Below are 27,576 nucleotides of genomic sequence, written 5' to 3' on the forward strand. Positions count from 1 at the left end.
TATTAAGAATGTCACATTAATAAGCACAAAAATTCCTGCTTTGTACATTGACCATATCATTTTTATTGAATCCACTGAAGCTGCACTTGCACCAGTAGGGCAGCTTACACCCACAGTGTGCACATACTGTGGCTACAGCCTGGGCCTGCGATGGGCAGCTGTGGGTGAACTTTGTGTGTGCAGTGCAAACTCAAACAGAGCTCTAAAACACAAACTAGAAACAGTGCCAGTTGGATGTAGAGCATGATGATGCACCTCATCAGGAGCTTTTTTTACTAAGAGATGGAATAACAGTTTCACAAACACACATTTTGCTAATTAACAAAACTACAATCAAAAATGGTTTTACTGAAACCCTACCAGATACTCCACTGCTGAAAGACCACAGATGATGAGACGAGTCTGCAAGGTTTTCTCCACAGTCTGACCTCAACCCCAACTTCAGGACGACTGAAAAAGCCAAACACTCCTGACAGTGTGAGCTCACTGAAGTCTGCGTGGCGAGCTGTTGTCATTAGAGCAACATTTATTGTGTTACTTTAACAACTTGACTTCATCATTGTTTATTTCCACAGCTATAATGACTTCATTTGACCACATGCGGAGTTAGTACTTAGTACTTCCCCAGATAGTCTGCTGTATTTTAAGGGTGTGAAACATTTGTGACTGAATAAATACGTTTGTAATCATTTTGTATGGCTTTATTAAATATGCTAAAGAGGATTTACAAAAACCCCCCCAACTGGTTCGGAGGGAGTCAGGAGGAAACTTTTTTCCTGTTCACTGCTTCACACCCTGACTTCTCCTGGGCTCCTCCTCCACTACAGCCTCGGCTTCTTCCCCAGGGTGTGCTTCTTCTTTATGGACGTGTGAAGAAAACCAGGATCGACTGGCCGAGTCGGCGTCGCCCACCCCTTGCAGCTCATGGGGTCCAGCGCCCAGTCGGAACAGCGTGGGGATCTGACCTAGGATGGGGTTACTCTGTTGGAGGCCAGAGATCCACTGATTGAGGGTAGCCTGGTCCCCCTGACTGGTCATGCACATGGCAAAGACTGGACCTTCATCCACTGGATAGACACACAGACACACATCATCTATGTTACACCCTGGAAGTGAGGGGTTGTGGTCAACAGCAGTGATGCCATATCTTACAGTCTTCCACATCGAAGCTCTCGTCGTCCCCCAGGTCGCGGCCCAAATCCAGGTCTAGCTGCAGAGGATAGATGAAACACCTCTCTGGGTCATAGGGCTCTTCTATCTGAGGGGAGGGAGGAGGATTTTTTTGTAATTTAATTCACAAAGTTTCACATATTCTACATTCATTATACAGAGTCTACAATGAGGGGAACACACAGACGGTCACTGCTGAAAAGGCTGGCTGTTTGCAGATGACAACCAGCTGAAGAAGCTGGGAGAGCTTCACAGGGAGTGGAGTGAGGGTGGTGTCAGTTCCCCCAACACCAGCATGCACAGATGTCTACAGGAAAGCAGCTACAACTGTTGCATTCCTAATATCTGAGTGTATTAGTGAACACACCAAGCTGGACATTTCTGTATTATAAATCCTGTTTTTAATTGATCTTAGGAAATATTCTGGGTGTGTGACTTTCCTGAGCTATAAGCCACAATCATTAGAATTCAAACACTCTGTTATATGATCATCACACAGCACTTATTATTTGTAATGGATAACAGTAATGTTTGCCCACCTTCTCTTCAGGTGGGGTAGGGTCAGCTCTGAGGACGTAGTAGTAAACACACGTCTTTCTCATCCACAGAGGGAACGGGCCCTCCACAAACACGGGCCTGCACGGGTTGTGCTTAGCGAGCGCTTCCATCTGGCTGGGGCTCTGGATGCCTGGTGCAAACGCAGGAAAGAAAGAAAACAAACAACAAATATGGAAGTGATGCCACTATTAGTATTTCTTAGCAATATATTTCTGACTGAGACACAGAATGTAGTTTCAAGTCATCCATACCTACTATATGTGGCAGTGTGACTTCAGCACCGCTCTCTGTGATGTCTGTGCAGGGCAGCTTGTGAGGAGAGCACACAAAGAGTTTGGTAAATACAAGATTTACACCTGATGACAAAAGACAAAGTCAATCAAACTTTGCGATTTTTACACACGTTTGTCTTAGTTAGACCTGAGAAACTAAACGACTGTAACACAAAAACTTGTACTCGCAATCAGCTTATTTGGAGTTTTTTCTGAGAATTCACATCGACTCCACTTTAAATAAGCTCAATTTAAAAGCTTAAGAAACGTGGAACACGAGTCTGTGGTTGACAGCTCTGGAAAAGGGGTTTCCCGACTCGGGTCTGAAAGTGTATTAGCTTTAAAGATTTTAGAGTTACTTTTGTTATTTTTTTAAAGAACAAAGCCAGGCTAGCTGTTCCCCTCTGTTTCCAGTCTTCATGCTAAGCTAGGCTAATCCACGCGTATACCTGGTAGACGGTCACTTTTGCATCCCAGTCGTTTGCCATGCGTGTGAGGCTGAAGCGTGCCAGGTCTACTGGGTCTTCAGGCAGTTGCTCGGGAATAGGAAAGGGGTTTACGTGCTTGAACTTGGGGAACCAGTACATGATACGCTGGTACTTTCTCATAGGGTGGGCCTTTTCTCCAAAGATCTGGACCAGCAGCACTTTGGTCTCAATGTTGGGCATGATACCTGAGGCACAGACACTGACACTTAGACACAAAAACAGTGTACAGAATACCTCAAGATTCTCAACAACTACCACAAAACTATAGACACCCACCATAATTCTCCATTTGCTCCAGGAGCTGCACTCCACACTCCTGCTGACGGGGATAGTGGTTGAACATTCTCTGGATAAAGTTTCGCGGCACGAATACCTCTTTAGGAAAAACATCCAGCAGCTTGTTGTAGACAGTGAGGTCTTTCTCCACCCCGAATTCTGGCATCTTCTTCAGAGCAGCATAGATAAACTCCACATGACCTCGACGCCTTATGTCTCTCTTGATGTAGACGTCTATCACTTTGTTAAACGTGGCCTTGGTTTTGGCTTCTTTGGTGACCTGCTGAAACAGGTCATCGTGGGCGACCAGAGATTTGTCCCTCGTCTTGTCCTCCTCCTGAACGAACCCTGCAGGCTGACTCTTGGTGCACGCTGGGCTGCTGTGGAAATGCCTCAACACCTAAAAGCAACATGTTTTTGTTATGAACGCATATAAAAGATTCATTCATATGATCTGATTAGATTATTTATTGATTAACACCAAACAAAGAGTCGACTGCCAGCTGCCTTTCTCTGCGATTACATCAGTGCGGTATATCAGCTTAAGTCTGGTCGCTGCTAAAGCTCACCTCGCGCTGTGGGCACTGCAAGCCCCCGAGCTGACTCGAGGAGTGTAACCGGAATAGAGCGCCGTTGTCTCCAGCAGCAGCAGGAGGCAGCAGCCTCCCTGCGTGGCTGAGCAGCCGCAGAGACTTGAGCTGATGCAGGCAGCGGCTGCCCTTCATAGTCGAGCCATCATAGCGAGTGTCAGAGAACAGAAGTGCACACGGACGTGAAGCTCACACATTCACTCTTCGGTGAACCTCATCCAGCTGTAAATATTTGTACAGAACGATAAAACTTTACATTTCACATTTTTGTGAAGTTTAGTTCGTCAACTGCTCAAACGTTGTAGTAAGGATAGTTATTATTATTACCCCAACATGTATAACCATGTTAATACTGACCATTAATGCCGACAATCGGACAAGAATATAGTCTCCTTCAGAAGGCGCTGTCAATGGACGCTACCATGTTGAAAGGCCAGTACAGCATTCCGGTCCGACACGCGTTTTCTTCCCCCAAACAATAGAAACAGTGACAGAAATTATTGTTCCGTAAAACCGCAAATTAGCGCAGTAAATATTCTCCATTAAAATGCAGGAAAATGATTTCTAAATCAATGCCATTCTTCGCGCTGTAGCTATGATTCTTCAAACTATTAAACAAAAGTTGAGAAAAGAGAAAGCTAACTATTTTTTTATCCATTGTCATGTAGTCTAATTTAAGGTGACCATATTTTGATTTCCAACAAAGAGGACACTTGTACCAGTCATGAAGAACTTTAATAATACTGTTCACTTAACAGTAAACTTTAAAATATTTAAACGATGCCTTCTCTGTGCGGTTAATGAATGGTGAAATAAAAAAAATGTTGTATAGGCTTTTACAAGTAAACAAGTGCAAAAAAGAGGACGGTTGGTCACCCTAAGAGATACTTCTTAAGGCAAGAGTCGCCACTTTGCAGCCATCGTCGAGCTTATGTTGGCTGACAATTAATGCACTATTAAAATTCAGATACAGTCACAGTGACATAACGTTGCGTTTATAGAATCGCTGGTCAAATGCAATATAAGCAAAACAACAACAACAACAAACAAAGAGAACTAAAAACTAAAAGATCTTACCCATGAAATATGATTTAAAAAGCTTCCCGGTGCTGTTTCTGCACCATCCCTTCTGTTGCCATTTCCAGTGTTTCCGTGTGTGTGTGTGTGTGTTTGTGTGTGATGTCTTTACCTTTAAGGTGTTCTATATAAAATAAATAAATTACCTGTCTTGCGGGTGTCTTTATGACGTCAGATCACTCTAAAAAAGGACATTTTTAACGTCAATTAGACTTTCTTACTGGATCAATAAAGGATATATAAAAGTCACTTTACCAAAAACTAATTGCAGCTTCTACCTTGTGACAGGAATATTGTGTGTGGTCAGGATGACTGGATGTCATTCATGAGGGATGCATTGATATACGTTTCATTTCTTATAGGCCAACAAGTTATTTATAGCAGTTTGAATGCAGGCAATCACTTTCTGGCACAGGTTTCAGGGCTTGTAGTGCACACCGCCGCCACGAGATGGAAACAAATGCTCGTCTTGTAGCTGTCAGACTGCAGAGGTGCAGCCGTAAGAAGCTGCTTTAAGGGTTCTGTGAAATGTTCTGGTATACAGACACTGAAATCCTCTTTACTGTCTCAGTCTGACTGAGGCAAATATCTGGCAGCACTTTTAGCCCTACCTGGTGCCTTCCCGCCAATAGTGTCAAGTTAGCTACAACGAGGGGCTACACTTCCGGAAGCTGTTTTCAGTCTGTGGTGTGATTGTTTTTAGTTTTTCATTTTATATAAAGTCATTTCGAACTATATTTTATATTTAAGCTTGATTTACTTATAAGCCCCCCTCCCTTCACACACACCCACACCCACACACCCGTGCGTTTAATAAACTATTGCGCTTTATGTTGCGGAAAAATCCGCGTTTCCGGTATTCTTAGACCTGTCAGTCGACTCAAGTCTCCAGAGTGTGGGCTGTGATTCTCTTCTGTCAGCATGGAAAACACACCTTAGTGCATGCTGCTCCTCTAAAAACAGGAGACACCGTCTAAACCTGGGATTATGGATTCCTCTACCAACAGTTTGGGTGAGTGCAGCAGCGACAGCGGTTCTTTGTGTGTGTTTTTACTGACAGCATTAACATTGTGGAAACTTCACTGTCCGTGCTCGGATCAGATAATCACATCGCTCTCAAAGGAACGCTGTCAAGCAGCTTCAAAGATGGCAATCTTTGGAGAAAACTAGCACACACCGTACCGTACACGTTTTTACACAGTTTAACAAACGCGTTAAACCTCGAACTTTGTTCGGCCGCCTTTCAGTCACACCAAAACTTTGTAATTGAACACTTAAATGCAGTTTTTCAGCAGTTTGGCAGCGCTCGTCGCCGCATTCTTTGGTGTCTTTTATTGCAAGCGGATAGAGCGGAACATCCGCTCTGACTTTCAAAGGATTTTTGGTGCTTAATTTTGGGCTTTTCAACATTTCTCCATGTTTTGTTCAGTCACTCGTCCACACGTTAGTGAAGACAGACAGTGGTCTTAAACGTCGATGGAGAAACAGGACGTTACAGCAGCACTCTGTGACTGTGTAGGTGTGTGGGACGGGCTGCACATCGTTTACATTATTTCTGTGGCATTCAAATAGTTGCCTCAAGTCTGGCCCGAGTGATCAGGACACCCTGGAGGCGTGCCTGCAACGTCCTCACTTTGTGTTGCAAACTGAGTTGTGTGCTGCTGATAGATTCCATGTTGTCACGCGTGGGTAGTTTGAGCATCAACATTGAGACCACCGGCAGAGCGTTCAGGAGCCTGAAATAATGGAATAAAGTGCACGGAAGATCGCAGCAGCCTGTGTCCGTGCACAAACAGTTCATCGATATATTAGACGCAGCACCAGCAGAAAATCCTTCTCTCCAAGTCACTGTGGGTTGGGTGAAAAAGCTCCACCCTATCTGTCCCCACAATACTTACTATTATGCAGAGACTGGAACTTTGATAGCTGCCCAGTACTGCTTTTGATTCACATCTGTATACAAACATCCACACCCCAAGCCTATCTTACATACTCGTGGCTTCTTGAAAGCTGGTGGGCCGCCACTGGGGAACAGCGACTATATTAATATCACATGGGGAAGCTTGAGCAAGGCAGCTGTGACTCAGTGCTGGAGGAAGCTTTAAGACACAGCCATTTCTCTTAATGAAGACCTGTGTTACCTTGGTAATTATGTTTCATAAATGAAGATGGTAACATTACCTGCCTTGGAAAGCTGTATGAGGTGTGCTGGAGCTTTGGAGATTTGCTTGTGCCTCAGTGTCAGCTGGCCGGCTTACGTAATACGAGTTTGTAGGGATCAAATAACTGCTGTGTTTAGCAGTAACATGCAGATACTGATACACAATATTTCCTCCACTGAATACAGCCCAGTATGGTGGACAGATTTGCAGGAAGTAAATCTGACATTGGGTTAAAGGACTGGCTGATAGACAGAAAAACTATCTTTGCAAACTAGTCATAGTAATTTTTTAGGGAAGAGCGAGCAAATGTGCAGTGTATGCAGATTCCACACAAAAGATACAGCCCGTCCCTTTTCCAACAGTTTACTTCTGTTAATGGCTATTTGAGACTTAACAAAACAAGACTTTAAAGATACTGCCTTCAGTTTTAATACTGATGCCATTTGTTAGATGTTAAAAATAAAGTAAGATAATATATCCATATTGGAAATACAAAATAAGCCTGTTATCTTACTGCCTTTCTGTTGTTTCATAACACGAGTCTTGTGTTTTGTAATTGTTGTGTCCATGACTTGTATCAGTAATGATAACTGTACAAGTTCAATCTGGGCAGAAATGTGGAAAAGCGTGAAAAACTCCTCAGATTTTCAAAATGCATTTACTGAGTCACTGAATGAACATAGACACATGCATGCTGTGTGTGTGTGTGTGTGTGTGTGTGTGTACACAATACAACCCAATGAAGTATCACACTCTCTTAAGTAACTGCATAACTTTAGACGTTAAAAGAAACTCCCGGCTCAGAGTAAGGAATGGCAGACCTTTGTTTCAAATGACAGATGTGCTGTAGTCTGTAGTTTACGGCTCAGGAGGTAAAGTTTACTAGTTTTCACATTCCTCCTGACTAGTCTGAACTTCCATAAAAGGTCACAGCTTATGCTAACAGGGTCAAATAGACCAGATTAGAAGAACTGTATAGAAATTCCAGGTAATGTGGGATTTATGTCTGGACGTAACTCAGCGTTACCTTGCTTACATTTGCAGTTATCCTAGTAAAGGTGGGGGGTTGTACCATTAAACCTGACTGACTAACACTTCTTCCTGACCCACACAGACCATGTACAGTCGCACACTTAAAGGAGCTAAAGTGCATAAGCACAATATAAGTACTAAGCTCTTCACTATAAATGAGAACAGTGGAGGGTATCAGTGAAACGCTTCGCTGACACCGACTTGTGCTTTGTTGTGGTAATTGTCAGCCTCTCTTTTATAGACTCCATCTTTGATGAGCTATGGTTTGCTTTGGTGTATAGGCAGCTGTTGCTAATGCTGGAATAGCAACTTTTCCTACAGGAAGTGACATCACTTACTCAGTGTTTCAAGCATCTGAAAAGGCATGCCTTCTTCTGTCATGAGTTTGATTTGTATAACTTGAAAAGAGAAGAGAAATTGAATTACAGTCTGCTTACGGATTACTGTAAAAATGTGTGCATACCCCACTTACACAGCTGGAAGTTTAACAGCTGGAAGATGTGAATGTGGTCACATTGCTGTACTACATAAGACAGGACAAGAAATACACACCTTTACACTCAAACAAGCATTACAAAAGCCATCAGAGGACTAACGCCAGTTACTGTTACTGTTAAACCCAAATACTGTTTATACTGTAGCGCTTAGACACGTGCTTTAATAGAGAGGTTTAGAATTAGAGCAGCAGAATCGAGTCTATTCATACAGCACTTAGCACTTAGTCATTGGAGCTCATTATCTTTGTCAGCTTGCTGCTGTAAACAGCACACTGAGAACAGGAGTTGTATTTGGTGTATATACGGTAAGGATTAAATTAGTGGAACCAAAGTGGATTTATCATTTCAGCGTTGTGGTTTTGGCTCGAACAGCTGTCTAGGAGTACTGTGAGGATTTGGGACGCGTTGCAGTTGTGCAGAGATCAGCAGGAAGTTGCATCAGCAAATGGCAGCTTTTTCAGTGTTTTTCCCAGAATGTTGTAATAGTGCTTCTTTTCAGAAGAACACACATGCTGTTTTGCTGGAGCCTGGAGGTAAACACTCTTTCTGTCTGTCTCAGGACTGGAAGTTAAAGCTCCCTACTTTCTAATAGACACTGAAATGTGTCTGTAGCATTGAGTGAATGCTGAATTCTGTCTGGTCAGTTTAAAGATTGAAGTCGGGTGAATCAGGGTATTTTCACTGGTGCCTTGTTTTGATCTCCTCAGTTCCTGAACTGCCAGTACACCTGTAAACCAGAAGGAATGAACGAAACCAAAGCGGCTTAAACTTCACTATGTGCAGTTAAAGCAGTTCTGATAATAAATCAATCAGTCTCACTCGGTGAGATCATGATGTGGCAGAGATTTATGTTCCATGGGCCGTCAGTGGCTTACAGTTTTGTTATCTGTATGTAGAGCAAGCATGGACTTGCACTGTATTTGTGTCTGCTTCAGCAAGACCTGACGGTTAAAATTGTGACAGCATGTTGTAAGCTGCATCATCTCTGGCTTTTTGACAGTTACTTTTTCATGGTTTTATCCTTTAAGATAGCAAGGCTGGCTTAACTGGTTTTGGGGCCCCTGCTGCAGTTTGCGAGCACAGTGTAAACCAATAAATCCACCCATGCAACAGTAATCAAACCAGCATGATTCGTCTTCTGTTAAATCATTGTCCTTTGGATTTTTATGCTGTGCTTATACCGTATAATGGTGGCATACTGAACTGGATGTGCAGGCGTGCATAAAGATTGTATAATGTGTATGTGTTGTTAGCGGGGTGGGGCTGGGTGACTTTCCCGATTTTATATGAACTTTGTACTTTTAACTTTGATATTGTTTGTATTCGTTTATTTAATGTTGGGCTCACCTGCCCAGAGACTGGCCCGGAGCTAAATTTGGTACGAGGTGTCTCGTATCTGCTGAGATCCGCGCTCTTGTTTGTGGTTCATGACAAATAAAAAGTAAAAATGAAATGAAACGTGGGTGTCAGACTCAGTTTCACTAAGGACCACATGGGGAAATGAGACTCGTCACACGTCAGTCCTGCCGACATGCTCCAGGATCATCTAAATGCCGTCGCAACCACTTGTTTCATGTCCCTGAACCAAACAGAGTGTCGCCGTCTCAGTGACGGGTGGCTCAGAGAAATATTTAGTTAAAATATAAATATTTTTGCCCTCCTATGTCTTCTGTGCACTCAGTATTGGAAACTATTCCTTGAAAACGTGTTCTCACACCCCCACCTGTGAACGTATCTGCCTGCAGCATCAACTTTCCCTTGTATGCCACCTTTTTTTCACCAGCTTGTTGGCTTCCAGCTGCAGTGTAGAAGAGCCTGTCGTTTCGGTGCCTTGTGTGCACAAGGCACAGTTTTGTGTGCAGACTACAATTGGTTAGTTTTAGTTATAGTCCTTTCATAAATTCTCTTACTACAACCGCAGCAGAGTAGAGAGTACTCATTCAGGTGCAGGGAGAACATGCAAATGCCACACAAAGGCACCAGCCAGCCTACAGAATCAAACCCACAACCTTGTTTCTGTGATGTGACAGCGCTAACCACTGCATCACGTCGTCATCGGGTGTGTTTTTGAGATCCTCCCTGAAGATAAACACAGGAATGGGAGTTGAAGTGAAGGACTGTAAAGGAGGTCAGCTCATCTAATGTACAGTCCTGGTGAGCTAGGAGCCGTTTGCAGCCGTACAAGCTGTGCAGTCAGTCACATGTGTGCAGCGGCGTGGTGGTGGGGTGGGGAGAGTATTTCTCACAGATGGTGCAGCTCTCTGTTTCACTTCTCAGATGGGACCTCGGCACTTGTGCAGGGGCGTACAGGATGTTGAGCAGCGGCAAAGCATCTAAATCAAAGTAGAGAACTACAGACTGAGCGCTGTGTGTCTGTAGGTGGCTGAGGTCATGATGCAGCATCCTTGGGTGACAGGTAGAAAGAGTGGGCGGACGCTGTGAGAATATGTGTGTTAGTCAAACGGATGCAGGACGCACATACTCTTTTTAACTCGTATTTAAGCACATGCATGCAAATAAGCAGCTAAGAAGTTTATGGGCTTATTAAAAACTAAAGCAGCATTTGGAGAAGAGCAGTAATCTAGATTTATAGTAACATGTTTAATGTAGATGAAAGTAAAACAGGAGCTTTAGTGGCTAATTATAGTTGCTGGGTCCTTAAATGACCCTGAGCCTTTTACGAAAGACGTCATCAGTGGATTATTCTTAGCTTTGGGAGCAAATTCTCTCTTTTTTGACAATCGGTGGATACGGCTGAATGCCAACAACACATGAGGCTCGTGGTGTGTTTCACCAACTAATTTTTCTTTTCTTAAATTGATTCCCTTCATTTTCTCTCAAAACCTGAATCATAGGTTAATTATAACCTGCCAAGCGGGGTTTACATCCTGTAGTGTTCAAAAACCCTCCTTTTTTTCTCCTACTGAACGCTGCTGCTGGACTAGAGCTGCTATCACGTCCAGTAACTACTGTGTCACTGGGCTTCAAGTGCACCACAGACACTTGAGCTCTGTTCCTAAACTTCCCCATGTTGAGAAAACCCTGTGACGTGTATGAAGAGACACATGAAAAAGTCTTTTGTCTAGCATTCCCGTGTCATTTCCTGTCAGTCATTCTGTGTCTGCTGGCACATGTTGAGCAGTAACGAGATGTCAGCAAATATCCTCACCTTGATATAATAATGATATTCAGATCTGAAATTTGTGGAATGTGGAAAAAAGTACTGTTAGTGTGTTTTTTCACATAATGCATATTCAGATTACTCAATTATGACATCCTTAGCCATAACTCAGAAACCGAGACGCAATTCCACGCAGAGATAAAAGAAATTCCAAAAGTGGTGACATAACCTGCTTTTGCACTTCCACATTACGACAGACGAACTGTGAATAGTAACCAGAATTCCAGTATAGCTACACCGAATTTAATGTGGATCAAATTCCAGCTTCCCCTGAGCTGTTGCCAAACGGCGATGAGTCATCCCGTCTTGGCTTCCATGTGAAAAATGAAAAGAAGAAAACCAGACTGGAAGTGGAGTAAGATCATTTATGCAGATGTGCAATTATGTTGTGGTTAGACCTTTACAACAGCAAAGGTTGTATCTGTTTTCTGTACATTGTGTGAGATTTTCTGTGATGACCAATAGGAACAGTGATTATTCTGTTTTATTGCCTGTCAGTCCAGCCTCCTGACTGGTTCAGATCATGACTGTCCCTTCGAATGTCGTGTTTTGTTTTGGGGGCTTTGCTTTGAGTAAAGCAGTGCTGATGTTTTTCCTCCAAATTAAAATGCCTCTCACAAGGACGTGTGGTCTCATGTGCTCTCACTAATAATTTAAATCTGTAGTAATGACATCAAAAATGTGGCTATAATTTCTTACATTTATAGCAAAAAAAAAAAAAATGGCAGACAGTCAAACAACTGTGGAAGGATGGTGAGTCCTATATATAGACTGTATATTAAATGCCTGTCACTCTCTGTGGCCGTCCAAACATGCACATTTACAGAAATAGCACAGAGTTTAAAGAGTTTAGAATGTTTTCACTTTTAGTTTTGTCATTTTAGCTTTTCAGAAATTCTTTTAACCTCCACACTTTACTTCTGCAACCAGTAAAAGCAGACAATAAAACACCCCATGGATCTATAAAACCAGCCTACTGAGTACAGGATCCCACTGCCAAAAACAGATCCTGGGAAGAAGCCACAGTGGGTGTGGCACCACCAAACTGCAAGTCATGGTCTCACCAGAAATCCAACTAGCAATTTCCCCCTAGATAGAATCTACACGTATAGCATTATAGGCAATACTAGTGTCTCATTTGCAATAGCTTTAAGGAAGCACTATTATAAAAACACCGTGTGTGCTTTAGCTGTGATGCTTGGAGGTTTTTCAACGGTGAAGAATTTGTTTGTACAGACTGGTTTAAGGTTGGTTTCATGCTTGTCTTTGGACTGTGGGAGCAAGCCAGACAGGGAACATGGAAAGTCCACACAGAAAGAACCTATCGGGCTTTTTGATTTGAACCCAGCACCTTCTTGTTTTGAAATATAACATTTTTTCAGAATGGCGGTCACACAGAGCTGAAATTCATCATTCTGAGTGGCACCGGCGCTCTGCTGTGACCGAGCGCTTGCTTTTAATCTACATCAGCTGTGTGGATGAATCTAAACTAACTAATCTAGTTTTTAATCAAGACCTGCAGGGTGCAAGATGCTAGCAGGCAGGGCATACATGGAACGCTATAACCAAGTGGCCGGCATAGTATACGGGAACATCTGTGCCGAGTACGGCCTGGAAGTCCCGAGGTCAAAATGGGAGACGCCCCCGAGGGTGGTCGAGACTGACTGAGCTAAGAGCGACTGATAGCAAACGGAGAAAGGAGAGGTCATGAGAATGTTTTTAATATACATTTTTCCTTTAGGCCAGATAATCCAGCAGTTTCCTGATGCATCTTATCAACTTTTTGCTGATGATATTCAGCTATACTGCTCATTTAAGCCCTCTGAAGTTCATAAGCTCTCCACTCTGACTCTTTAACAAACATTAAACAGTGGTTGAACAACAATTGCTTACAGCTAAACACAGACAAAACTAAAACTTTGATTATTGGAGCTGACAGTGCAATGTCTGATATTAAACCTTAGAAACCTGGCTGTTATTTTTGATGAAGCTTTTTCTTTGGAGGGACATTTACATCAGATCGTAAGAACCTGCTTTTTTCACTTGAGGAACATTTCAAAACTTAGATCCATCGTGTCAACAAGTGAACTCGAGATGATAATCCATCCTTTTGTCTCTACTACCAGGGCTCGCAAAATTTCAAAAACCCTGGTAGCCCTTCGGGCAGGCACTCTTCAGTTTTTGGTAGCCCAAAATAAATTTAAGTAGCCCGAATAAAAAAAAAAAAGAGGACAATTTTTTGATTGATGTTTTGTTTCCTTTGTTTCCTATAATTTAATGTATAATATTGTAAAGGAAACAAAACATCAATCTAAAAATATTTAAAACACAAATTACAACAGCAATTTCAACCATCAACTCAAATATTTGGTTCTAATTGAACAGAAATTTCTATGAACTTGCAAGAACTGTGTACAACATGAATCAGTCTGTGTCAGATCCTGAATTTGAAATTTCCACTGAAATCACGGGTAAGAGGCAAGTGGAACCAAGATCTAGGACATTTGCTTTTTGAAGTTTGCAAAGACTGCTACATTTTGCCAGTGGTAGTTCACTCTTTGCAACATAGCACGCGGTTCTAAACAGCTTTTTCAGGACTTCTTGTTATGCTTGGTTTACTTTTAGTATCTTTTTTGCAATTGGTGTTTGTTCTGGGAAAGATACTGCAGACTGAGCAATAATGTATTTCTTGCATTTCTCATGGGTTCTGATGGAGTCTTTCTTAAAATGACTGGTTCCAGTAACAAAGGCGCTTGTCGACTCAGAAATCGAGGGAAACTCACAACACACCCGGCAGAACATTATGTTATTTAGCTCGTCATATTCCAGCCACATAAATTCTTTTGTCCATGAAACCAAAAAAGCTGTGCTTTCTTTTTCCCTCATTGTCTGATTTGTCATAACTTTTCCGTTTTGTGGTCGGCTTTTCTTTGGCTGCCTCTTCTTCACCCTGACCTGTCTTGTTTGGCTCTGCAGAACTAAAATACCTGCGTAAATCCATCTGCTTTTACACACGTACTTACATAACGATCAGCAATTCTCTGCGCAATCAACCTCTATCACATGTTTAAGCTTGCTGCAGGAGATTTCACTTGCCATGTTTGATAGTAAGCTAACGATTGATAAGACGATGTCAGAGGAATTGGTGCGCAATTAATCTGTGACTTACCAATTAGTGCTGCCGCTCTCTACACACAGTTTGCGCGATCGCAAAGTGACGCAAAGTGAAAGTGAAAGCAAAAAACAAGCGCAAATTCAAACGCGATTTCAATGTGTCACATATTGACAGTGGCTCATCGATGCCGATGACATAATTACTCAGCTACATTTGTGAAAGAATGCAAAAGCATTGACATATCTTTCATTCCTATGATAGCCCGACGGGCAGGGCTGAGATGGATTTTGGTAGCCCGACTGGAAAAATCGCTAGCCCCGGGACGTCGGGCTAGCGATTTTGCGAGCCCTGACTACACTGTAGACTCTCTGCTGTAATAGTCTAAACGAGAAAGGGCTAGGTCATCTACAGGTTGTTCACAACTCTGCAGCGAGGCTACTGACCCGCTTAAAAAAGGGAGCTCATATGACTCCTGTTTTAAAGTCGCTACACTGGCTACCAATCAGATTGAGGTTCCAGTTTAAAATTCTAGTTTTAACCTTTAGACCACTCCAGGGACAGGCCCCTCCCTATATTGCTGATCTGATGGTGGTTCGATTCCTGGCTTCCCCTAGTCTGCATGCCAAATATCCTTGGGCAAGATACTAACCCCGATGCATCCATCGGAGTATGAATGTGTGTGTGAATGTTAGTTAGAACTTGTGTGACTGGGTGAATGCACAAGTTGTATAAAGCGCTTTGAGTGGTCAGAAGAGTAGAAAAGCGTTACATAAGAACCAGTTCATTTACCATTTTACGGTGTCTGGACTTGGTGGAGACCTTCAAAAAGCAGCTAAAGACATTTTTATTTCAAAAGCTTGTAATTAGACCAGGGTTGATTTATTTAGGACTGTATTGTGATTTGTTGTCTGTGAAAAGTGCTATATAAATAAATTTTACTTAGTTACTTACTTACTGAAACCTCTGGAGCATTCAGGCTATATTCTTACATCTCGGCTTTCTCATAAAGTAAAAAGAGTGTCAGTGTAGAGCAGCCTCAGTGTAGAGCAGCCTCAGTGTAGAGCAGCCTAATGAGAGCGAGCATTTTTCTATGTCAACTGTAACTCTTATATTCTTCGTAGCCAAGGTACGAAGGCTTCGTTCATGATTTAGAGCTTGACTGTTACCCTCTGCTAAAATTGTTTTTAAAGTATTGTGATGCATTGTCCAGAAAGAGTTTGCTTGAGTACTGCTTATTACCAAGTGGGTGAACCCTTTTCTTAGAATTTCTTAACCAATTAATGCTGTGAAAAAATATTAGAGTAGAGCTGTAGCAGGAAAAATATCCTCCTGATCCTTGCTTTGAGTTGTTTAGTGAATGTGATGCTAGAATTGAAAGAGTGGTTTAGGAATCAGAGCAGGTCATATTGATGGTTGGTGGTTTGATTCCTGGCTGCATGGGTGCACTTACTAAAAGTCTCAAAAGAGTTCCAATCCCAGTGTTTGTGAAAATCACCTACGACTGTCCAGTGTATGTAGGTGCAATAGGAGGTTGAGTAGTAGCACCAGTGGCCAGCAGTATTTTTCCCTTTCTGTGACCAGTTGCAACTTGTGGTGACTCGATGATTGCCCAGAGTTAGAGGCTGTTACACACTCAGCCTCTTTTGGACTGAATGCAATCACTTTCAGAGAGATTGTTTAAGGTTTGCAAATAATTTCTATCAAATTTACAAATTTAGATGGCCAGCATGTTGCCATCACTCTGAATAACCTTTGTCAGTGAGCACAACTTGAAGGGACTCACTCGGCCTGCTGGCGGCTGGTTGTCCCTGGCTACATTCCCTTTGGTTTATATAGACAGCAACCTCATTCAATCAGACTGACAGCAGGTTGAGTCCATCTTCTCATCAGAGTCGAGCAGAGTTAATCCTGCTTCCAGAGACGATTGCCAACTAGCAGTAATTTAAAGGATAGATCCAAAAAGGAAATGAGCTTTATGACAGGATGCTTTCTGTGATAAGAGGAGAGAGATGTTTTATGATATGTTTAACTGATGTCTATTTTTTAATTTCACTGGACAAGCTATGCTTGCCATTGCACATTCACAGGCCTTTAAACCCTAACCCAACCATCGAAACCTTAAAACCACATCTTTACCTTCAGACAGTAGTACCAGAAAAATGTCCTCACAGTGATGGTTGTAATCTTCACAAAGATAAGTTGCCAAAAGGAAGGTAAGTGGTTGCATCCCTGACAGCTCCAGTTTGTATGCCAGCGTATCCTTAAGCAATATCCTGAACCCTGAATTACTCCCAGTGTGTTCATCTGAGAGTGAAAGATGTTAATGATGGATAAAAAGCATGTAGAAAGCCTGTTACCAGACTGAGCTAAAGCTCACCGAGTCTCTCACCTAAAAAAAAAAAAGACAAACTGTTGGCTGAGAACATGAACTGAGAAAAGCATTTCCGAAGAATATGCTAAACTTGAGTGTCACATGGGCTTAATCCCAGCATCGCAGCAACAGGCGCTGCAGGCAAAGAGCTTTTATTTCTTTTGACATTCAGGAACATATGATACTAAATGTTACATTTTGCTCTGTCTCACAATCATAACGAATTTTTCCAAAGATTCCTGGATTCAGACGTGGATCCAGATTGGTGCTAAGCCCCACCTCTGATGAAATGACATAAACCTGTTGTAAAGAAAATAACAACTACATTGTAGCGCTAATTGTTACCTGAAGTTGAAGCCATGAAAGAACAAGCGACAGGCAGAGATTATTTGGTAGTGCAGCTTTTTTCAGAACGAAGCCCTCTTCTCTAACTGCTGCTTCCTTTGTAGATGATGTGTCTGCTGACAGCAGCGCTGAATTTCCAGACCGGGCATCCATGATGGAGGTGCGTCTGCAGGCACAGGAGGACGAGATCACACTCCTAAAATCCTCTCTGGCTGATGCCCTGCGCAGGCTCCGCATCCATGATCAGGTCCTACAGTTACTGAAGCAGCAGGTCATAGCAGGTGGGTGATGTTAACTGAAAACTAAAACTAGTGTGGCTCATCCGTCTTTGTTCATATAAAAATGATTAGACTTGCAGAGTGCAGCTGCACACTCAGAAGAAACTAATAATCCACTTTGATCTACTCAGTGAACCCGGGTGCTGCACGGGTGCTAAGTCAAGCATGCTGCTCAGATTGTTCCACCAGCAGCAGAAAGTTGTCCTCCAGCTCAGCCAGCGATGGGATCCGGCACACTGCTACGAGGTACTACACCTTCCAGCCAAGGGCTTAAAAGCTCAGGAAGAATGACGAGGGGCCGTTATGTTGTATTAGACAACACGCTTGTCTATTCAAACTCTCGTTGTGTTCATATGTCTGTGAACTGCCTGTATGACTGCTTTGTGTTGTTCTCAACCTTTGAACTCTCCAGCCAACTGTCAGACACCACTGTGACCAATGCAAACAGCCAAAGAGGAAGCTCGGCATCCACGGACATCCAAACCGTTCCAGCAACGCTGGACAAGTCGACCCAGACAGAGTCGACCCTGTCAGGCCAGGACTCGGGCCAGGAGAGGGTCCCTCTCCACGGACGAGTCCAGAGCCTGCAATTGGAAGATGCACTCGTGGAAGGTCCTTCTGTATCTGAAGGAAACCGGGCCAAACTCCACCGTGTCCCTGGTATGGAAGAGGAGGATGAGGAGCCAGAAGAAGATGAAGGAGGAGGAAGAGGGGAGCAGGAAAAGGAACTAACATGGGCATCATCAGTTGAAGAGCCCATTCAGCCCACCACCATCAGAGGCCTCCAGAGGGAGGACCTCCTGGATGGAAGCTGCTCTCCGGAGGATCCAGGCTCAGCCTCGGCCTCATTCAAATCTTCAGACCAGAACCTCAGCTCCCGCTCTGGACCCCTGTCTCCCATCCACGAAGGAGAGAAGGCTCTGTGCGTGATCCTGCCTCATTGCCGCGTTCTTTACAACCTCAATCATCTTTCCTTAATCGTTGATTGATTGCATCATGACTTTTAAGAACGAATCAACTCTAACACCGATTTTCCAGATTCTGACTCTGCAAACCCCAGTTGTGCTACAGCTCACTTTATCAACCAGTCATCCTCAGGTTTGCAGGGTGTGTCATGCTGCGTTAGAATATGCCACCACCCCAGGAGTCCTGTTCTGTTGTCTTGGTCACTAAAGTCCACGTGTGTTTGAACTGGAGAAACAAAAAGCTAAAGTCTAACTGGATGTTTGACTCATATATCCATATTAAGCTTCATAGCACCCAGAGATTTGAATCCATTGGAAAATAGATTTAGAAGTAAACAAAAGGCATGTCTACAAGCTGCACACAAGGCTGCACAGCGTATACTCCTGCTGCGTAGCTCCAGAGCGCTCCTCAAAACGACTCAGTGTCATGATTCTGTAATGTGACACAGCGCCAGTAAGGATCTGTTTTTTTCAACTGGGTTTTGCAGATGTGCACAAACTGTTTTAACAATTTTTCACTATAATTCTACTCTAAGCTTGTAATCGCTCCTAATATCTTTGTGATTAAAACATATTCTCTTACAGCAAAGCATGTCTTCTATAAAGGACTACCTTACTAATAGGTGGTGGGGACCACAGGGCAGGGCTCTGCTTTTGTTTACTTGTGCATGTGCTCTTTGTTTTGCCCTCTCTCTCTGTTATTCCTCTAAAAGGGTTTCCCAGAACATCAGTTTGACTTTTGCCATCCGCCTCTGACAAAAGCTCATGTGGGCCTCCAGGCTCAAACCAACACAAATTCACTGCTTTAGACACATTAAGACTTTCAATATGAACTCAGAAGCTATTTTAACCATTGCAATCCCCTGCAAGCTGTCCAAACAGCATTAAACCTTTAGAATAAAGAATAAAGAGTAATTCTATTTTCAAATTGGGTGTTTTAAATGATTTTGTTTGTGGTTACATTTTGAGAAGCGTTGTTTGTTGCTGAGATTTCAAACTCAGATGGCATTACTACAAATACATTTCATCTAATCTAAATTAGCCAAACTGTTTCATCAGGTCAGCTTCCTCCTCTTGTGAGATTGTTTGCATGGCCTTAACAGTGTGTGTGTGTGTGTTTTAATCTCAATATTAAATGTTACGATTGTGCTTGCAAAACTATTTAAATGTGTAAAACTCTAGATACTTTTAGTTTGTATTTTATGATGTATTTGTGTTGTAGAGGTCAAAGCAAACAAAAAGCCGACCTCATGTGTTATCAAAGGGTCTGTTTAGGCAACAAATTGTTTCTTGTAGGTTTAAAAAAAATTAAAATCCACACACAACTATTGTTTTTGTGAAGCTACAGAGAGCGTCTACTAGTTCTGACTGATTGTTTCCAGAATATCCAGAATCAGAGAGTTCAAATATTTTGCAGATCAATTACAAAAACCATGTTATGCCTGTTTGAAGTTAGCATAAATTTTCAGTAACACTGTTTTTACACCTATAAGGAGGTGTTTCACACAACTAGCACAGTGACAGGTGTAGTAGGCGCGGCTTGGCAAAAGTTATTTATCCTTTGATGGAGAATTCAATCTGCAAATGTAGGCACACCGGGGATTTGTGGGTGCTTTGCAGGCAAAGGGATAGGTGCATTAAACTGTCTTGAGTCTGTTAAAGCTGACTCTGTGTTTCTGTGATGCTTTAGGGTTCGTAGAAACAGCGAGAAACTAGGGAACCCTGAAAGGCAGAGGAAACGTCTAGACAAGAAGGCAGCATCTTCAGCAAACCTCCTCACCCGCTCCCCAAGCCTGGAGAAGTGAGCCATCCTGCCATCACTCACAGATGTCACCACACCGCTCGCTTTTTCCCGCGGCTGCTGCAGCCTCGCATTAAAGGGACACTTGTTGGAAGTCACCCTGTGAAACCCTCATAAATACACATAACGTGATTGTGAAGCAACAGTCTGTGAAATGGCTTCTAATATCTTGATTTTTCTCTCCGCAGCCGAGCTAAAGAGCTTATCGCCAGTGCAGGTGAGGTCACTGACAGCATCTTCATTAACAGAGGCCTCTGAGGCAAACTCCACACAGGCCCCAGGGTTCAATCAGGAATTAGCCCACCACCGTTTCACTCAAACGCACTTTGCTGAATTCAAAAACAGCTTCTATGATCATTGTTACATGTTGTTGTGTTTAATTTAGGTACTTTTCCAACATGATGGTCTGGCCTGGCTCCAGTGTTGGCAGGCCTGAGCTGTGCTGTACTTCTGTACTTGTTTCACAGCAAACCCCGTTGGTTCACACATGTAGTCATTTGTGTAAAAATGAGTGGATTTCTCAACCAACCACGCTGTGGTTTACATAGCTTTTATGAGTATTGGCCTTCAGTCTGGTTCTGGTGGTTAAGGCTTCATTCCCTTCACCAATCAGGCTCAGCCACTAGTTTGTATCTATTGTAGCCTCTTACGCGAATAGCTGCGTTGGGGGGGGGGGGCTTTTGAAGGATGGACCACTTTTGAACCTGTGTAATTTACTTGGACCACATCACATACTTGTTAATATAAAACTCTGACAGTTCTTGACGTAGTCAAATACAAGAATGCATTTCATAAATTTGAGACTTTAGATCAGGGGCGTCCAACTCCAGGCCTCGAGGGCCGGCTGCAGGTTTTAGATCTCACCCTGTGTCAACACACCTGAATCACATGATTGGTTCATTACCAGGCCTCTGGAGAACTCCAAGACATGTTGAGGAGGTCATTTACCCTTTAAATCAGCTGTGTTGGATCAAGGACACGTCTAAAACCTGCAGGACACCGGCCCTCGAGGCCTGGAGTTGGACACTCCTGCTTTAGATGATATGAAAAACGTTGTGCTTTGTTCTACCTCGAGTAGGGCTATCTCAAACTCTTAGGATCGTTTCCACAGCACTATATCCGTCAGAGTTTGTTTGTTTTTGGGTTTACACCATGGAGCTGCTCTCAAAAACTGACATAGATGTAAAGTTTTCAATACATGCCAGGTGTCTTCTTGTGCCAGTACAGGATATGATATCATCGGCTTGCTTGGTTGGTTGCAGTCAATAGAAACTGCAGACAAGGTTACGTTAGCTAACTAGAACCACTAACTCAGGGGAAAACAAGGGGACCTAAACTAAAAATCAAAGCGGGTCACTTTTGTGCCGTCCAACATAAAACATAAAACAATGAGTTTTATGTTAAGAAATCAAGATAAAGTAATCCAATCAGTGAGATGACATGAGGAAAAAACCGTCTCCAAATTGTGTGGCATCCCTTCCTCGGAGCCTCTGCCTTATTGGCTTTTTTTGTTTTTGTTTTTGTTTTTTCTATTGCGCACATCGACCTATTTTCCCTGCAGACGTGCTGATGGAATTCTAATATTGTTAACTAAAAGATTTACATTAACAAATTCATGCCATTTCTCACCAACAATGCTCCATCTGGTGGCAGATGGCTGCAAAACATCTATGACACAATAATTTACCGGCATTAGGCAACAATTAAAATTTTAACAATTAGGTTAAACGAGTAGAACTTATGTTACTCACTACTGACAACAGCGACGGCTAGTCGGCTAGTTGTGCATACTATACCTTACACATGGATCCTGGAATAACTAGAACTCTACAAGATCAAACGTGCTTTCATCTGAAATTTGATGGGAATATGGCGAAAAACACTAGAGGCCAACTTTAAGCCAATAGCATGAGTCCCCATCAAGTGAAGGAATCGTCAAAGAGACGCTCTGTCCCACTGCTGTTCTGCACAGGTCTGAACCGCCTCAGTGAGGTCATTAACAAGACTGGTTTCAGATACCGACTATGACATTATCCACTTCCTCTACATGAATGCCATGAGTGAGCAAGACATCGGCTCACTGATCCACTTTATTCTACACCAGTGGAATCTCATGCAAACTGGAGAAGTGTAGTTGGATGGTAAGAAAGAGAGGGAAGGTAGTCAGAACTGAGGCGATTACACTACCAGAAAGCAACGGTGTAAACATCAAGGACAGCCTCAAGTACCTCCGAATCCCACAGGCAAATGGGAACCATGAAGAAGCCGCTAGGAAAGCCGCATCCACCAAATACATACGCAGAGTAACCCAAGTCCTCAACTGAATTGGAAGAACAAGATTTGGGCAATAAATGCCTACGCCCTGCCGGTCATCGGATGCTCTGATGGGATAATAAAGATAAGGAAATTCCTTACCGTGCATGTAGAGTTTCAGTCCAGCATCATGAGACTGTACACTAAGCAAAAGGTTGGAGGTCGAGGACTACTGAATGCCAAAACCATTATCCAGGATGAAACTGATGAAAAGATCCATACATCAGGAACACAACTGATGGTGTGTTTGGTGAATACATCTGGCAGCAGACATCTGAGAAAGAAAATCAGAAATTACATTGCAGATAGAAAAAGTGTCTGTTACTGAGAAACCCTGCCAGTGGCTGGACAAAGCTGGACTGAAAGAGAGCACAGAGGTGCTAATCATGGCAGCACAGGAACAAGCTCTGAGCACAAGATCCATAGAGGCTGGGGTCTATCACACCAGGCAAGACCCCAGGTGCAGGCTGTGTAAAGATGCTCTGAGACAATCCAGCACATAACAGCAGGGTGTTAGATGCTAGCAGACAGGGCATACGTGGAACACCATAGTATTATACAAGAATACGGGAATGTATTTTATGCCGAGTATGGCCTGGAATTCCTGAGGTCAAAATGGGATCCGGCCCCTGGGGTGTTTGAGAATGACTGAGCTAAGATTATGTGGAACTGGACATAGTAGCTTTGGACAAGCAGAGGAAGACGACTGTAGTGAGATGACTCCAAAATCACCATAGCAACAGTAAAGTTTGGAGGTGGGAACATTATGGTGTGGGTCTGTTTTTCAGCATACAACACTGGCACGCTTCATATAACTGAAGGAAGGATCAATGGAAAAATGTACAGAGACATTCTTGATTTAAAAAAGAAAACCAATCTGCTGCCATCTACCAGGATGATGAAGAAGAAACAAGGGTGGTCATTTCAGCAAGACAATGACCGCAGCCAAGCCACACACAGCCAAGGAAACTGAATTTATTTTAGAGAAGATGAAAGCTGTAGATATTTTCAATAAAAACCTTGCTATAGTGTGATATTACCAAACAAAACTGTGGCTCCATCGTCATTTACTTACACAGGAACTGTTGTATAGCTGCTGGATTAGCACTCCAAACTGTTCTAGCGTTTTCTGGTCAGTCAGACAGAAATTTAGAGTCGGTCTCAACATTCACATGTCGTTCAGCTCATCCTTAATGTTTAACTTTACTTTGAGTCCCATAGAAACCAGCAGTCGCCAAGAAAACAGGATTCGGCATGGATTATAAAGTTTGTGGGTGTAACTGATGTTAATGGAAGATTAAACCCTCTGAAATGTCTAAAGTTATAGTAGGCTATAAAGCTATAGGTCAGCTGTGATTGAATGCACAGGGGATCTATGTTTGTCTGGCTAACCTTTATTTTTGTCATCTACACACAGGATCCCCTGGCTCCAGAAGAGGAACCTACAGCCAAGGTAAACCTGCTCTTATGTTGCTTTATGTCTTCATCGTCTTTTATGGGAAGGTGGACAGTCTGCTTTTCCAGGAGTGTCTCACTCCCATTCTTGTTCTGCTGCTGCCAGTTGGCAACTGAGAGCTAGATTTTTAAAAAACAAATTATTAATAAAAAGTAACCCAAGAAGTTTGGAACTGTGACTCACTCTCGCTCACTTGAGGAAGCAGACCATTGACGACTTTTGGGTGAATTTTCTCTGCAGGGCTGTGTAGACAGAGGAAACCCACAGATATCTCACACAGGCCCCACTTGGCTGTGCAATCATCAAATTTGCCTTTTGGAGCTCCAATAAAGGCTTTTTTTTATGGGCCAGCCCACTACGGGTCCCACATGAGTTTTCTGTGATTAAGAACAGTTTGGTGATGAATCTGTGAGACAAACCCATTGTTTGTTTTTCAGGACAGTCAATCAAAATGTTTATCCGAGGCCGACCCATTACCATGTACATCCCCTCCAACATCCAGAACTACGACGAGCTGAAGATGGAGCCTCCCTCTGAGAGACTGGAGCTGGACTGGGTGTATCCTTCCATGCCGCCACGTGTTTGTGAGGGTTGTTACATTCAGACACTGCTGGTTTTACCAGGGTTAATGCCTCGTATGGTCTATATTGGTCTAGTATTTCTAAAAGAAGAACGAGCAGTTTTTAGCTGTGAAGGTGTGGGTGCCATGGTTATAGCTGGCCTGCTCGAACTAAAGCAAGGTTCAGTAACACAGTTTTGTGTGTGATTTGTTTCTTTCTTGTATCTTGTTGTTACCTTAACGCTGTTCTGCTAGCTATGGTTACCGTGGACGGGACGGTCGAGCTAATCTGTATTTCCTTCCGACGGGCGAGGCAGTGTACTTCATTGCCTGTGTGATTGTGCTTTATCACATCAACAACCGCACACAACGGCACTATCGTAAACACACAGACTGCGTCCGCTGGTTAGTGGAATGAAGTTAATGAATAAATCATCCATATGTTAAAATCAAACTTGGCAGTTCAGCTGACTGATGAGTGTAGCTACATAAAAAGTACTTGCCCCCTTCTTGATTTCTGTGTTTTGTATATTTGTCACACTTAAATATCTTAAAATGTGAAAGAAATTTTAGTATTAGTCAAAGTAAGTCCAAAATGTAGTTTTTAAATGAGTATTTAACTAATTAAAAACCTATTCAGCAGCTCTACTCTGAGCTTCTCTCTAATGACTGAATTCTTTGCCCTGTGGTAATGGAGAGCCCCGGAGAAAGCTAAATTCAGCTGGTTGTATCGGTGATCTCAATCTTTCACCTTTAAAAGAACTAAAATTAATAGTGTTAACAAAAATAGATTAACCTATTTATGGTATTTTTCAACAACGATGCTCCATCTGGTGGCAGATGGCTGCAAAACATTTAGGACACAACAACTTGGCCATTAAAATATAAGCAGCTGTAGTAGCAGTTTGTAAAGATTGTGGCATGAAGAGTTGTAGGGGCAACCGTGGTTCAGGGGGTTGGGAAGCTCATCTTGTAACCGGGTTCGATCCCCAGCTCTGTCTGTCCTGGTCGTTGTGTCCTTGGGCAAGACACTTCACCTACTGGTGTTGGCCAGAGGGGCCGATGGCGCGATATGGCAGCCTTGCTTCTGTCAGTCTGCCCCAGGGCAGCTGTGGCTACAACTGTAGCTTGCCTCCACCAGTGTATGAATGTGAGAGTGAATGAATAGTGGAATTGTATATAAATGTAATCCATTATTATTATTATTATTATTATTATTATTATTATTATAGTTGCTTTTTAAGACCTTTTAGCCTATTTCACTCTTTTAGACAGATGGATTCTTAATTCAACAGGTCTGTTGTAATCAGCTTGGGTGTAACTAGTGAAACTGAACTCAGCTTTTATGAAGTACTCCTGGTCTACTCCTGGTCTACGGTGGTCAGTATCTATCAAAAGTGGTCCAAGGAAGGAACAATAGTGAAACAGCGACAGGCTCACTGATGCACGTGGGGAGGAAAGGCCAGCCCGTGTGGTCCGATCCAACAGACGAACTACTGTAACTTTAAATTGCCGAAAAGGTTAATGCTAGTTGTGTGCAACTGCATACAATTAAGGGTCCCAGTGCTGACCCCTGTCTATTGCTGAAAGTGCTAATGGGCACATGAGCATCAGAACATGACCATGAGTCCTGGCATCCATGTGGATGTTACTTTGACACGTACCACCTACCGAGGCATGGTTCAGTATTCCCTGATAGCTGTGGCCTTAAAACTTTCTTTTTTTGAGAAAGTGTATAGTTAGGGCAAAAGGCTGCTGGGGGCTTCCCATGATGCACAGTGTTTGCACACCACTCCAACCCCTCCCCCTCAATCAGAGGAAGCCTGGTTTTGCTGGAAGTTTCTTCCTGTTAAAAGGGAGTTTTTTCTTTCCACTGTCGCCAAGTGCTTGCTTGTAGGGGTCGTTTGATTGTTGGGGTTTTCTTTCCATTATTATTGGATCTCTACTTTGCAGTATAAAACACCTAGAGGTGACTGTTGTGATTTGGCACTATAAAAATAAAATAAAATTGAATTGAATAGGATTAGTTTCCCCTCTTCAGGTAGTGCGAGACTAGTCTGATCGCAGATATTTGTGCACAGAGGTCTGTGTGACCTGGTAACAGAAAAACACTTTCTGTATCGGGAACAAGAGGGAAACTTGTGCTACTGTCTGCTTTAACCTGCTTCTGAACTCAACTCCATTCCTTGGATTATCACTTGAGTCAAAGTATTTGCACTGCAGATTTTGGAGGGGATAAGCATGCTGGCGTGTTACTGCATGGTAGCTGACCTATCCAGCCACAACACTCTGCACCAAAATATGTGATTTTGAGATTTCTTTTAAGAGCCAAGTTAACAAGTATGGTAGCATGTGAAGTAGAGACCAGCTGGCAGAAACAGTAGCTGAAGGGTCTGCAAGTATCATGTGGGTCCATGTGACAAGAATGTTCTCGTTTGTCTTTCGCCACAAAGTCCATGTTCAAATTGTGCATCCATGAAAGCCACCAGTCATATTTGAAGATTGTATCAGCTATTTACCATTAAAACTGGACACAGCTGCACATGTCTGTTTATTGACAAGGTTAAAATATCAATACCACAGTCTAAATATCCGGAGAGCTAATCTTTTAGTCTTCTTTTCAAAAACAGCACAACAGAGCAGAGAAAGGCTAAAGTTGTTCACTGGATGCTATTTGTGCCAAAAAGACAGCATTTAACCTTTGAGTCATTCTCATCGTGCTGCAGCCAACACAGCCAAATAAACCTCTGTGACCAAACACAGACGGCACTGTTTATTTGACCGTAAGCACATGTTTGTCATTTTGCCATGATGGATGCAACCCACCACCCTCATGTTTCTGTACAGCAAACTTACAAAAGCTTTACACAGAAAATGTCTTTCTCTGCAGTCTCACACTCCATCCTGACAAAGTGCGAGTGGCATCTGGCCAGACAGCAGGGGTGGATAAAGATGGCAAGGTGACTATTGCTGCCCTTAAAATAACATAGTTTGAGCATCATAAGTTAAAAGATGATCGAACTTTTAAATGATATCAGGAATTGAGATGTGTGGAAACATTCAGTACAGC

The 27,576-nt window shown here is 42.8% G+C and overlaps 2 protein-coding genes and 1 pseudogene across 3 annotated transcripts in view; 2 read left to right on the forward strand and 1 right to left on the reverse strand.

Moving 5' to 3' along the window:
• The window catches only part of LOC134625026 (NACHT, LRR and PYD domains-containing protein 14-like), a 551,707-nt pseudogene that overhangs the window by 149,575 nt on the left and 374,556 nt on the right, over positions 1-27,576 (forward strand).
• Positions 46-3,822, reverse strand: ecsit (ECSIT signaling integrator). Its single transcript, XM_063470368.1, has 8 exons — positions 3,712-3,822; positions 3,334-3,576; positions 2,765-3,164; positions 2,450-2,673; positions 1,980-2,037; positions 1,710-1,858; positions 1,153-1,258; positions 46-1,067 (listed from the first exon to the last, which is right to left on the reverse strand). Exons 2-8 carry the CDS (start codon positions 3,487-3,489, stop codon positions 781-783), a joined length of 1,380 nt encoding a protein of 459 aa, XP_063326438.1. The 5' UTR covers positions 3,490-3,576; positions 3,712-3,822; the 3' UTR covers positions 46-780.
• Positions 5,319-27,576, forward strand: part of eml3 (EMAP like 3) — a 39,159-nt gene continuing 16,901 nt past the window's right edge. Inside the window, exons 1-10 of one of the 2 annotated variants that reach the window (XM_063470327.1) lie at positions 5,319-5,443; positions 17,239-17,415; positions 17,544-17,658; positions 17,825-18,334; positions 20,068-20,178; positions 20,367-20,395; positions 23,909-23,944; positions 24,385-24,505; positions 24,762-24,911; positions 27,397-27,466. In XM_063470327.1, coding sequence (XP_063326397.1) covers positions 5,419-5,443; positions 17,239-17,415; positions 17,544-17,658; positions 17,825-18,334; positions 20,068-20,178; positions 20,367-20,395; positions 23,909-23,944; positions 24,385-24,505; positions 24,762-24,911; positions 27,397-27,466 — 1,344 coding nt within the window. In that variant the 5' untranslated portion in view covers positions 5,319-5,418. The remainder of the gene's footprint in view (positions 5,444-17,238; positions 17,416-17,543; positions 17,659-17,824; positions 18,335-20,067; positions 20,179-20,366; positions 20,396-23,908; positions 23,945-24,384; positions 24,506-24,761; positions 24,912-27,396; positions 27,467-27,576) is intronic. The other variant, XM_063470328.1, reaches the window with a different exon arrangement.

Source organism: Pelmatolapia mariae, linkage group LG3_W (genome assembly GCF_036321145.2).
Source record: "Pelmatolapia mariae isolate MD_Pm_ZW linkage group LG3_W, Pm_UMD_F_2, whole genome shotgun sequence".
Taxonomy (NCBI): Eukaryota; Metazoa; Chordata; class Actinopteri; order Cichliformes; family Cichlidae; genus Pelmatolapia; species Pelmatolapia mariae.

Coding starts and splice junctions, on each gene's coding strand:
- ecsit (XM_063470368.1), bottom strand. CDS start 3,489: ATGAAGGGCAGCCGCTGCCTGCATCAGCTCAAGTCTCTGCGGCTGCTC. Junction 2,674..2,764: donor GGAGCAAATGGAGAATTATG/GTGGGTGTCTAT, acceptor TCTGTGCCTCAG/GTATCATGCCCAACATTGAG. Junction 1,859..1,979: donor CACACTGCCACATATAGTAG/GTATGGATGACT, acceptor CGTTTGCACCAG/GCATCCAGAGCCCCAGCCAG.